Source organism: Eucalyptus grandis, chromosome 5 (assembly GCF_016545825.1).
Source record: "Eucalyptus grandis isolate ANBG69807.140 chromosome 5, ASM1654582v1, whole genome shotgun sequence".
NCBI classification, from domain to species: Eukaryota; Viridiplantae; Streptophyta; class Magnoliopsida; order Myrtales; family Myrtaceae; genus Eucalyptus; species Eucalyptus grandis.
In genome coordinates, this window is record NC_052616.1 from 33,460,133 (window position 1) to 33,473,722 (window position 13,590).

Sequence of the window (13,590 nt, forward strand, 5' to 3'; positions counted from 1 at the left end):
GTACAAGAAATTCGGAAAGTAATTAGGTCGTTTTAGTAGATTCCTCTCTAAATTAAGAATGGCGATTAAAATCAATCAAAACACCGAGCAATAAATCTAGGCGATTTCCCAACAAATCTCCCAGTTTGGTATTACTGGGCAGATATCCTTTATTTTGAAATTTATATTTGTAATCTCCTCCTAAAAACATCCAAATCCATGCCGTGCAAAGAAACTCGTCAATCAAAAATTAAAAGCTAAATAGATGGTTACCACATACACTGAGAAGTGTCCCTAAATAATGATTGCATGGATCACACTTGAAGGGCCCTTGTTATCAAAGGTGGAGAAGGCCCCACTCAAATACTTTATCTGTGAATACTGCACCAGCTCTGAAGTAGGTTCTTCTTTTTATCAATCGAAACTCCTTCCCAAACTGGACAAGCTCCTTTCCACCTGGCTTTGACATCAAAATCTTCATATTGAGGAGAAAAAAAAAATCATATCAAGAAAGTTCAAAAATCTGGTTGGATCCACATGGCTCTATGGAAGTAAACGCTAGGTGCATCGGAGCATATCTCGACTTTTTCATCTTCCATGGAGTAATAGTGCATCTTCTTATCTTTGTCATGGAAATAGATACGGTTTGGCTTGATCCCGGGAAGGCAACTCTCGGAATTGAACTCCGCCGAGATCGCAGAGTTGCCATTCAAGAAGAGAGCCGCGTTCCCCAAGCTTTCGAGCTCTTCCTGACCTCCCTCCTCCAAATCCACTACAAAAACTCGGATGCTTTCCACGGTTCCATCCTCTTGGTCCCATATCTTCCAAACCACCAGCAATGTGCCTGAACATTCCACGAGATAGGGATAACCCGCGAAATTGTGGCCAAGAAAGAGTCGCAATTGCATTCGGCACTCCCTCTCGTCGAGGGTCATGATTCGGCTACGCGAATCCAAGGCCACGAATTGCCCGTCGTAATGAATTGAAGGAAGGTGGACCGAGGCAGGTTCGCGGCTGGGCTCACTCCCGTCCACGCATCTTCTCCTGACCTGTGAAGGGCATACCCTAGTGATCGAAGATCCCGACAGAGAGTGACCATGACAGTGTAGTCCCCGGACGAAGAAGGGCTCGAGGACAACGCGATCCTGTGGATTCTAATGGAGCCGCTGCCCCGGTGCCTCTTTAGCTAACGTAGACGCGACTTGTGGCGAAGCTTCGTCAAGGCGGGGAGTTCGATGCCGACCCGCGAGAGCGGATTGAAGATGCAGTACTGATAGCCCCACCTCGACACGCGTTGGTCGAAGCCCCATCTCGACACGAGTATCCATCGTGGTGGATTCACGGCCTGGGGTCGAGATCCTGGCAACCGCACTTGGTGAGTTCTCCCTCTAGAGATGCTGAAGAACTCGGCTACTCCGTTGCCCACATAAATCATGAGCCACGGGGCTTTTGACTTCGCGTTGTACGTGTCTCTGATAGCAGCAGACCGCCATGAGGTGCACACCCCTCGAAAAGCTAAAAAGTCTTCTATAGCCAGCCGTCCAACGATGAGTTCTAGGATCTCTTGCGGGAGTTCTTCCCAACTCGCCATCGTAGGTTGAATGATAGATTTGCCTGGTGAGCAACTTCTTGATGAGTTTATCACTCGTAACATGAGGGAGGTTCTATACAGGAAAGACGATCTTCAGGGATTCAGTCTCTTTCAACGAATTTGTCTCACAAATCTTATAGCTTATTTTCTTTATCTTGAATGAATATTCCTTTGTCGTAGCTAGCAAGATACACTGCCCTCTCGGATTTGATGTTTTAAGATTTAAATCTTTCTATATAATACAGAAAATCTTAAAGGTAGTTTCATTTTCAAGCTTTTACAAATAAAATCCCATAGAAAGCCCGTATATATTATATAAGTGAACGATAACTGTGCCATAGTAAACAATGCATAAAATTATAATTAAAAGATAAATTGACTTATAACACTTAAATGTAATTTCTTAAATATTTAACACTTTTCATTAGAAATAATTGTACATACCATTTTAACTAGAAACTTGTTTTCCTTAAGAGCAAATATAATGCGATTCCTATTTTAAATAACCCAAGCTTTATTCAATGTTTTCAATCTCTTTCAATATCCACGTTAACAATATGAACGAATTATATTAAGATATAAAGGGCTTTGATAATATAATACTAAAGTATTTATTGTGGTATTTGTATTGAATTTGTTATAATTTAATTATTCAGTATCATCTGTGCTTATAATGGTCAAGTTGAAAATAGTTTGTAAGACAACATAAATATCAAAAAGTGTAATTAAAATAATATATGCCAGTTTATTCTCTTCATTAATAAAGTCATTAAATCATATTGGCTATTGTAAACATAAAATATAAGCGGTAATTTTAGTTAAAACATTATTGGCCATAAAAAGATCCTTGTTAGAAAAATTCAATATAGCGAATTGAAAAAAAATTGTAGCCATCTTTTCTGTTTTTTTTTTCCCCACTTTCTCCCTCTTCCTTTATCTCCACTAATTCGAAGTATTCTCTTCATCAACAGTCCTCACAGAACTTGTTGAAGGTGAAGTCAATTTGTATTTGCACTTGGATCCCCTTTCTTTGTTAGGGAAAAATTTCTACCCTTTTCCATGGCCATATCCTGTTTTTCACATGCAAACATTTTTCAATTACTCAGACCAAACTTCGTTACAATATAAGGAAATACTTTAATCCGATCATTCTTATTTAATTTCGTACACATTCAAATGGATTTATGTGATATTAACCTAAAAAATTAGGAAAGTATTTTTGATCAATGCCATATAGTCTTGCATTTTTATCGCCTTCACTCACTCACAATATGAAGAAAAAAAAAGGGATGGTTTAGATAGTGAGAGTGTGGACAAAGTTATTGGAGAAACATCTTTTAAGTGATTTTGATTATTTCCAAATTGTCCATATTATAAATTTTACTGTGGTATTGTGCAGGTGTTCGTGACATTGGGCAAAGAACAGAGGTAATGTTCGTGAAGGAAAAATATTACAAGTTTGTTCTAAATTTACTAATAATTGCCCTTGTTAGGGATTTGCGCAGTTTTACCTGCATGGGAGTTGCTCTATGCCGAAATGACTTGAGATGGGCAACAAGCTTCAAGGTTCTTCCGGCAAGATTAGGATGTCTTAGAGAGCTTTGATTAGATGAGACTAAAGTTGGTTCGGCTTATTCTTCAACCTTTTTTAGTGGGTTTGGGATAAAATTGAAAAATATTACTCAAATTTCAAAAAATTATGACAAGTTTGCATGGGAATCTACCATGTCAACTGTTGCGCATTTCAAATGTTTTGAGTTAGAAATAAAGTCAAATGCATGTAACTCAAAATTTAGATTTGAAAAAAGTGCAAAATAAAAATTGATTCAAATGGACCCTAAGTTCATGCACTTGTGTAATTTTATCATATCATGGTAGGTAAATAAATTACAAAATTAATCCCTTCTCAATTATTGCGACACTGCTGCAATTACCGTGCAAAGAAAAGTTTTATTTCAATGCCAGGCCAAAGTAAAGAAAGGCTAGAAAACAACTCTTAGAAAAATTATGACTACGTGTAGCATGCACAATCTGTACCCCCGACGTCTTGGCACAATAAGGAGCATAAGCGCAATTTAACCAGTGCCAATCCGGTCGGTTCAATTGTTTAGGCTAAATACTCAGGGTGTGTCTATTTCCCATCTCTATGTTTTGTTTAGCAAGTTCCAACGGTATATTAATCATTGGGGTTTGCCCCAGTGGCCACCCTTCCAACATGGAAGTGGGAGGTGGGGGGGTTCGAATCTCCACCTTCTTAGGGGGATTGGGGTGAGGACGAATTAGTTTTAAGTGTGGGTTTCGACTTTCACGCCTTGCAAGGAGGCAGAGCAAAAGTCCGAGAGTGAGAGGTATAATAGGACCGACAAAAAAAAAAAAAAAAAAACTTCCAATAGTATTAAGGATGGCACTCCCAAATTTCAATAAGCTTGTTGGAATTTGGATGCAAATTGAATTTGAACTTGGCAATCTATTTATGGTATTTATTTGACTATTAAGCAAATGATCTTTGCATTAGAGATCGTAACTTAATTAGGAACGCTAGTGAAAATTACTTCGACCTTTTTATCATCATGATTTGATAAGATTATTAAGTCCTTTTAGTAGTTTTCTTTTTTGTTACAAATGATGATTTACATTATTTAAACTCCTAGTTAGATATCCAAGGTCTCTAACTATCTTTCCATGTAGTCCAATTACCTATGTTTGTCGCGACCTACCCTCGGAGGGAGAGAACAGATTTAGGGGTATTGCCTAAAGGACGGGGCTAAGGCCCGTGATCAGGCGCGGGCTCTCCCAAGCCCATACCCCGCGTGACATTGGGATATTCTTTAGAATTTTTGCACAAAAGGAGTCGCCACTAGCCTATTGGGGTCGGCTAGAAACCAAGTGAGGTATGTGAGTGTACATCACTTCCTACGCAACCAGAAAATCTAAGTTCGGGGACTTGATTACACTAATTAACCAATTAATGCCCTTTCGGTACCTAATCTTGTTCATTTTAACAAAATAATTTTTGACAGGCAGTTTGAATTGATTTTATACTTATCCACTAACATATGAGGTGATCATGCAGGTGCGCAATCATTAAAGTAATAATCATAACTATCAAGATCCTAATTGGCATAAAATTAAACACATGCAATCAAACATAATTAGATATGCAAAAAAAAAAACATGTAACGTAATCAACATACGAGCACATAAAGGTCTAATTACACTAAAATGGCAATACATGGCAAGTCCTAATCAAACCCCATCATTTTTGGATTTTCGAAATTTTTAATTTTTTTTTAAATTAAAAAAAAAAAAAAAGAAATATAACTAATTTCTAATTTTTTAAATTTTATTTGGACCTTCGAAATTGTTTTAAATTGTTTTAATTTTTTTAATTTTTTAAAGAAAAATAACTAATTTCTAATTTTTAAATATTTTTTGGATTTTCGTAATTTTTTAATTAATTTTTTTTTTAAATTTTTTTAATATTTTTTAGTAAATTTTTTTGATTGTTTTTTAAAAATATTTTTTGAATTTTTAAATTTTTTAAATTAATTTTTGATTTAAAAAAAAAAAAAAAAAAAAAAAAAAAAGTGAACCGGGTCGGGTTCGGCTCGACCCGACCCGACCCGGTCAACGCGGATCGGGTCCGGTCGGAGACCGGACCCGGGTTCGGCCCAAGTGGGCCCGAAGCATAGGCCCGGCCAAGAATTCCTCTTTCTTCTCTTTTTAAAACAAAGCAGGCTCACAAGTCTATACCGACCCAGCCCAAGAATTCCTCTTTCTTCCTCTTTTCTTCGTTCCCACCCCCCTCTCTCCCTCTGCCAAGCTCACTCGCCCTCTATTTTTGTCTCCCCCTCTGTTCTAGGGTTTCAAATGCAAAGGTGGAGGAGGGAGAAGGCGGCGTGGGCCCGACCAAAGGGAAAACGGGCTTGGGCTGCACGAGGAAAAAAAAAGCTGCATTTTTTTTGTTGATTTGTTGATTTGTTCTTTTCTTTTTCTTTTTCTTTTTCTTTTTCTTTTGTTGTTTTGTTGTTTTTCTTTTTCTAATAATTTTTTTGTACATGAAAACAAAAATTAGGTGTCAACAATGTTCATCGACCAAAAAAAGAAATCACCTATGTAAAGGAGAGTTTATATTTTCTTCTATAATCAATTAGAAAAATTAGATAATCGTGCTAAGTTCTCTTAATCTATTGTTATCTATATCTATCTCTACTATATGTAACTATTTTACAATAACCAAAGTACCCTTATATCATCTCACTATATAAAAGTAGAGAATGTTAGATATCAATTTATAATTAAGATTTAATTTTTTTTTTACGATTACATAACTAATCTTTTATTTTGATTTTGCGCACATATTCTTGAGTTTGAGATGTATATCCATAATCTCCCTCTAAAAACATCCCAATCCATGTTGTGCCAAGAAATTAGTCAAGTCATTCAACCACAATATCAAATCAAGACGTTTTGAGATCAATGATCTTGTCCTGAGAAAGGTCTTACCAATCATTCCAGATCCTCGTAGGAAGTTTACTTCGAACTACGAATGTCCACATGTTATAGAGAAGGTGTTTCTGGGTGGAGCATTGATTCTTGTGGAAATGAATGGCCAAGAATTGTTAAGGCCTATAAATGCTAATGCTGTTAAGAAGTATTATCTATGAATAAAGTGAAAGGCTTTTGAGCAGTTTTTGGATTGAATTCGAGCCACTTTAGATATTTGCATCATGTATCTCATGCATACATATCGCATCTATCTGCATGTTTGCTCATTTTGTAGGGCCTCTGAAGAGGATTCTACCTATCCATCAGAAATCAATTGAAGGAGTACAAAGCGCCAAAAAGTGACCATTTTCTTTAGAACTTAGAAGTGGCCTTACCCTTTAGAACGCCAAAAAAGTCAATTAGAATTCTAGAAATGAACTCTTGTGCTAAACAAAGCTTGTTTTTTTCAACCTTGATTTCAAAAGTTTCCCCAGTAGATTCAAGGGAACGTATCTTTTTGAAAAATATTCTTCATAACCTAATTCCCCATGGAGAAAAATTTATCCAATTGATTTTTGGAAAAGTTGAAAATGATTGTTAAATATACCAAGCGAATAAAACCATGTTTTAGGGCATATGGTCATTCATAGTGAATACATGGATTGACATGATAAAGGCATTTTCTTCTCAATCATAAACACTATCGATATCCCTTGCAAGCCACTTTGAGTCAAATATGGAGCATTTCCAAAATAACCATATCAAGAACAACCCCACATTGAGGCAAAATAGGAGGGTCTTGGTTGAAAAATATGGAGCAAAAGATCGAGAAAGATTTTATTGATTTAACTTGCATCAATCTTCTTATGATAGCTTCAGTTGAATTATGATGGAAGCTTGAAGCATCCCGATGTGACGAAGAGCATTCTGTTAATTGCCCAAATACAATTGTCCTTTGTTTAACCAATTCAAGCCTTATTCAATTTCTTTCATAACCCTAGGAGATGATTATCTCCCCACACTAGAGCAAGGCATATGATTTACCAATAAAATTAAGAATGTTGGTTGTCTTTGTAAATACCACTCGAGAGTATTAGGCAATCAAAAGAGAGTGAAAACTAAGGGGCATGAAAAAATAGTGTACCTAATAAAAGCAAGGCTAATGTCCATGAAAAATGTAGAGAAAAGTAAGAATGCAAAGAAAAGCAAAATCAATGGTCATGCGAAAAACCACTTAAAAAACATAATGAATGCTTTACAAAACATATATTGTAAGCTCTTTACCAAAAAACAAAAAAAAAAAAACATATATTGTATGCAATGCCATTAGAAAATAGAGCAAAACTTTCATATCTCAAGACAAATAGGTGAAATGACTCTTGAGATAAATTAAATTTCAAGAGTCAGACTTCCAAAAAATTGTGTAATGATAATGATACCAAGATAATCACTCATTTTAAACCCTTGATATTTGAAAATTTTCAAATCTTTCAAAACTTCATCCAAACCAACGTTACAACTCTTATCCGATGTCTCTTCCGATTGGGATGGTTTGAGTTGAAGTAGAATTTCACATTGGAGCTATCACTAGAAGGAATTGAAGCAATTCTATTTTGTCTTATTTTGAAGATTCTTGACTTGTAAACTTGATGAAAATATTGATTCAATACTTCTCTTCTTGGCCTCTATGTATATCCTTTGTGTAAGCTCATGACCAAGCCATAATTATAGTCCCTTTAGAAGACCTTTTGATCAATGAATTGTATTCATTATGAACATTTTCGAAAACCTTAGACATAGGTTACATGAAACATCTTCAGTGAGATTTGAATGGCTTTCCCACATCAATAGTTGGAAATAAAATTCTTTTCGAAAGCTTGTGTGAAAGATCTGTTTGATTAGGTTATTTTTAATATGGCATATTTGATTTAACCCTTAGATGGTTAACCAAATTTCATTTTGTTAAAATCTTCTTCAAAGGAATTTGATAATTGGCATTGTTTATCAAGACGTGTTTGAATGATTTTGCAAGATTGGCCCTTGAGCAATCTCGAAATCCTTTATTAAAATATATGTTCTCCAGAGTTTTAGGTTCTTGGTAATCCTAAACCATGCTCCTCTAGTACTTGTTCACTTTTGTCTTATTTGTCATCTTAGTTTTCAATTTGCCAAAATCAAAAGAAACAATTTCTCCGCTTGCTACTCGACACTCACCTCACTTGCTTTTTTCAATTTGCCAAAATCAAAAGAAACAATATCTCCTCTCGCTACTTGACACTCGCCTTGCTCGCTTTTGATCACTCGTGCCGCTCGCTCTGCTTGTTGCTCACTGCTCGCCCCGCTTAATGCTGACCCTATGTTCGACGCTCATCACTTGCCTCTCTTAGCTAACCTCACTCGTCACCAAACCCATTAAGTCAGCCCAGTCCTTGGTCGCCTTTTTAGGGAGTACAAAAAATGAAATAGAAAAATTATTGGTTGGTTCCGGGTTAACCTTGGAATCAGACCGAACCCATTGGGCAGGTCCGGTTCTTGGTTCCAAACTCAATAGGGTCGATCCTTGGTCCCAACAATTAAGGACTGACATTGTTCGGGTTGGTCCTAAGGTTAGGGGGTGGACTGACCTAATTCGGACCATGCTCACCCCTAAATTTGTTTGCCATTGTGTTGACTATGTTGTGTGAACATTTCATGATTTTTAAACCTCTTTTGATAGGACAAATCTTAGTTACAATGATGTGATGTCCTGTTATTTTGACAATTTCCTTATGCATTGTTGTTTGTTGTCTGATTTTAATAAAATCATGCTTAGCTCATTTAAGAAAACTTTCTTCACGAAAGTTGTTCGTTATCATGTCGTGCATGTTAGGGAATTTTGTCAATGGATATCACTCAAATTTATTGATTTGTCATGCTTGATCTGAAATTTTTTGACATAAACTTGGTTGTGAGTGTTTAGCTAGACTACTTAGTTTAGTTTGTGCATGAATTTGGGTCATGTGATATTTATGAAAGTTACTTTAAATCTTTTGATATTTGTTGTCAAATGGCTTCCAATAGATCAAAAACAAAATAACTAATGAAAATTCCTTGAGGCGGTTGAGTAAGAAACTTCAACTTACCAAAAACATCATTACAGAGTGTCTCCAAGTGTCATATTTTGTCTTGGTTTTGAGTACAAATTGATTCCATAAGCAAAGTCATTAACACCGGTGAATAAAGCGGGAAAAAAGAGAGTTTGAATCCTATTACGATTTGCCCCACATTTATTCTGTCTTCTTCTTTGAGGATGAATCCGATGGTGATTTAGTCTCTTATGATTCATCACTAATCTACTAGTGCGATTGCATAAAACAATAACATTTGTCAAGTTTCGGATAAAATCACGTGGAATTACCTTTTTCTTCTCAAACAATGAGGAAGTCCATCTTTAACTAGGGAAAGCGTTAGTCAAAATAGGATTGTTTGTATTTGGTGGTAATGGAAGCAAAACCAATGCTATGCTCCAATATCCATACGGACAAATTTATCCCTGAACCGCTAATTTGACCAAGGTTATAATAGGTTTGACTTTCGCCATCTGAATAGTGGATATGCCACCAAGGCATCCAGTTGGTTCGAGATGCCCACGATTCCCTCTCCGTGTCTCTTTCTCCGGCAGAATACTCGCTTTTCGTCTTGCTAAGAACGTGAGCTAGATTAGCCGAAGTTTAACATGCGAAGATCGGCAATATCAAGAAGTGGGATATGTGCATGGCCATGTGTGATCTGACAAGGGCGTGTAATGAAAGACCGGACGCAAGGTGGAGGAAGGCCCCGTTTGGTTTGGTTTTTGGGGAACGTATTTGCAAAAATGCAAATATCTTTGGGTAAATGGGGTTTTCTAAAATGCAAATAGCATTTGGTCAATTGTAATTCTAAAGTATATTGAGAAACAACTTTGACTAAAATACTATTTGGTAAAATTTGTATTTGTAAATGACTTTTATTAAATTAAAAAAAATATTTGTATTTTTTTTTTTTTTTTTAAGTCTCGACCACCGGATCACCGGATCTGGCCCTCGGAATTGTCGCCTGAGGTCACGCGACCCTAAGCATTGGCCACCTAGGTTTGCGTGATCACCTAGGGTCGCGAGACCTCAGGCAGCGGTCACTTGAGGTCGCGCGCCCAGGCGACCCTAGGCGACGGCCGAACCTAGGCGGGCGACACCTTGGTGGTTTGGCCGTTGCCGCCTAGGGTCACGCTACCTCAAGCGGCCATCGCATAGGGTAGCCCAACCTCGGCAATTGTCACATGAGGTCACCCGACCTCAGGCGGCCGCTTGGGTCGTGCGATTCAAGCCATCAGTTGCCTGGGTCGCGCGACCTAGGCGTTGCCTAAGGTCCGGCGATGGTCGTCGAGGTCGGACGACCCTCATGTGGCGGTCGCCGGCCCACACGACCCCTTGGCCGGCGGTCGTCAGCCTTTGATTGGCTTTTTCGTGTGGTGGTTTTGAAGAAAATAAACAATACAAAGTGGACTTGCATTCCAAAAATTAAAATACCTCCGGAGCTACTTTGGGCTAAAGGCCCTTAAAGCCATTTAGAGATGCAATTGCATCTTGTCAAAGTTGCCCAAAAAATCGAACCAAACGCGTTTGCATTTGGCCAAGGGACTTTAGGGTCCCAAAGCCCATTCCAAAAGCTAAACCAAATGGGGCCAAAGTAGTTACATAGAAATTTGAGACGAATTTCAATTAAATATGAGTAACATACCCCGCGCATACAAGAAGGCCACGGGATTGAACCGGGACACGCACGCTTCGACCAAGACTCGAACTTTTCATTTCCTTCGCATTTCTCTTTCGCGTAATTTTTAGTACCTATCATAAATTTTCATTTCGATGTACATTCCAGAGGATTCATGTTCCATCCAAGCCCCATTTGATCGGTTTGTGCTTGAGTATGAAATAATGGAATGATCTTCATTGCTTTTCATTCGCTTGAAGTCGGATCACCTTGGCGCCTCATTGATTCATCGTCGAAACTTCTTTTGGCATACCACCCAAACGGATTGATTTTCTCCAACACAGAAACAAATTTTGATACACAACATTGAAGATACTTAGAGGATTCTTCATATTTTCCTTGATTTGGCATGTCTTTGATTTATGTATTTTTTTTTTTTGTCATAGTAATAATTCATTCTTTTCTATAGAAATACAAGAGAAAAACATCGCCGTCCAATTGAAAACCAAGGTAAACTTCAGACAACTTCAAAACAAAAGCAGCTCTTGATAACTAAAGGAGTCATCCAAACAAGGTTAAGAGTCACATTCAAAGAGCAGATTTATGATTTCTTCAAACTAAAATCGGTGGCCGATTACCAAATCCGTCTTCAGTGATGAGCATATACTGAGATCTCCATTTATCGTGATAGTTTTACCTTTCGGCGGTGCATGCCTAGATTCATTGTTCCCAACAACATCGTTGTTTAGAGAAACAACATTGAATGAGGATAGATTTGACATTTGCGAGAGCTAAATATTTACAAAACTCCTCTAATTTTCTTTGAAATTGCACTTGTATACTAATGAAATCTGAGAAAAGCGAAACCCCAAAATCATATACGCAAAATCCCAAAATCTAGATTAGATTGGGATAGAAACCTCTCCAAATGGGAGAAAAGCTCCTAAATCTAGACTAAATCAAAAGAGAAAAACTCCACAAAATGAGAAGAAAGCAAGAAAAAGAGAATAGAGAACCAACTTAGCCCAAGAAAAGGAAAAGGGAGGGGTAGGAGAGATCTAGCTCCAACCCTCCCCATGGAGATTGAAACAAAAAGCTGTGTAAAAATTAAAGTGAAAAGCGAAAACCCTAGAGTTCCATAATGAAGGAACTAGAGCATTTTAATTTTTTGATTTATGATAATCGATTATCATTAATATTTCAATATATCTTGATAAAAATAATTACGGGATTGTCCTTATGTCCTTGAGTATCTCTAACATACAAATATAGAGATTGCGAGATTCCATTGATTTTGACTTGTTCAATGTATGATCTACTTATTTGAATATTCGTTAGTAAATACAATAAATTAGCCTATGGAGTCTTCTTTTATATGAATATGAAAAGATCATCATTCTCCATAATGCATCCATAGGCGCACATTACTTGATGTATTTGGACCGGGGGATTTGCTTATCCTATTCATCGGGGTTCGTTGATTCAAAAGATTTGACTAACCCCTTACTCTGAAAAATGAAACTAAATGATTACTGACGTTATATAATGTAAAAAACTATATAGTTTACTTGAAAAGAGAAAAATAGGGTAGGTAATGATCACCGAGAAATCTCCACGCTCGTATAATTTTCTTCCTTTCCTGGTCCCTCGCAAAATAGACTTTGTCAAGTCACTTCCATGTTCATATTTTTTTAATGCCTGAAGAGCGAAAGATCCGCGACTAGCGGAATGTGATAATTAATTGTACATAATTTAGTCAATATATATTAATCATATCATGTTGTTAGTATAGTACGATTTACGAACCGCCATCAAGTGTTTTTTTTTTTTTTTTTTTAATAACAAATGCAACTTCCTCGAGGAAAGTTGACTAAGAAACTTCAACTTACCAAACTTACCAAAAACCATTACAGAGTGTCTACAAGTGTCACATTTTGCCTTGGTTAAGGCTCGGTGAATAAAGTGAAAAAAAAAAAAAGTTTCAGTGATTAGATATAATTTCCTTATCTTTGATTCTTTATTTTGGGATATGTTATGCACAACAATTCTCTGGCGAGTAGCTCAAGGGTGTTTGTTTCAATTTTTGAGAGATAATCTAAGTGAGAAATTGGGAGATTAATGCTATATCTATGGTATAAGGTTTCAACGAAACACTCCGAGTGATGGTGTAGTTCAATTACTCTATGACGCCATAGGGGATGGCGGGTCTGCACCCTATGACACCAAGGCAAATGGACGGAGACAGCAATTTCCTAGTTTAATTTAGGTCATTATCTAGATTTATGCAGTTTCCTATTTTAATTTCCAAAAAAGATCTAAGAAATATTGCATTATATCTCATCTAAAATTAATTAGTTTCATAAATTCCATTTACTTGTTACTCAGTAGTCATATGCTCTAGGGTCATGTCATAATTGCATCTCATGCATTGCATACAGTTTAATTTCTATAAAAAAGAAAACACACAAATAAAAAGTAATCTCACCTAGTTGAATAATTGGATTAATTCATGATTAACCATATTTCATGTCATTAGAATGTCATATAGGTTGCATTCAATCCAATTTAATTAACAGAGCACACATCACTTGGATTTCATTTTAGTTCTCAAATGCACGTTAATTTAGGACATATAAATCAAATCGCATGTCATGTTAGATTCGTTCATAATTCTTTTGTCCATCCTTAGGATTTGTTTACATCTAAGGTGCATTTGTTTGATTAAGAATGAATGATTTGGAAAAGATTTCTCTAAAATTCTCCTTATATCCTTACAAAAATGGATAAACAATTTTTTTTATTGT

The 13,590-nt window shown here is 36.7% G+C and overlaps 1 protein-coding gene across 1 annotated transcript; it reads right to left on the reverse strand.

Annotated features, from left to right (window-relative positions):
- Positions 1 to 494: 494 nt before the first annotated feature.
- On the reverse strand, positions 495 to 1,570 carry LOC104447017. The gene is made up of 2 exons (XM_039313615.1): positions 1,182 to 1,570; positions 495 to 1,044 (listed from the first exon to the last, which is right to left on the reverse strand). Exons 1-2 carry the CDS (start codon positions 1,568 to 1,570, stop codon positions 495 to 497), a joined length of 939 nt encoding a protein of 312 aa, XP_039169549.1.
- Positions 1,571 to 13,590: the final 12,020 nt, after the last annotated feature.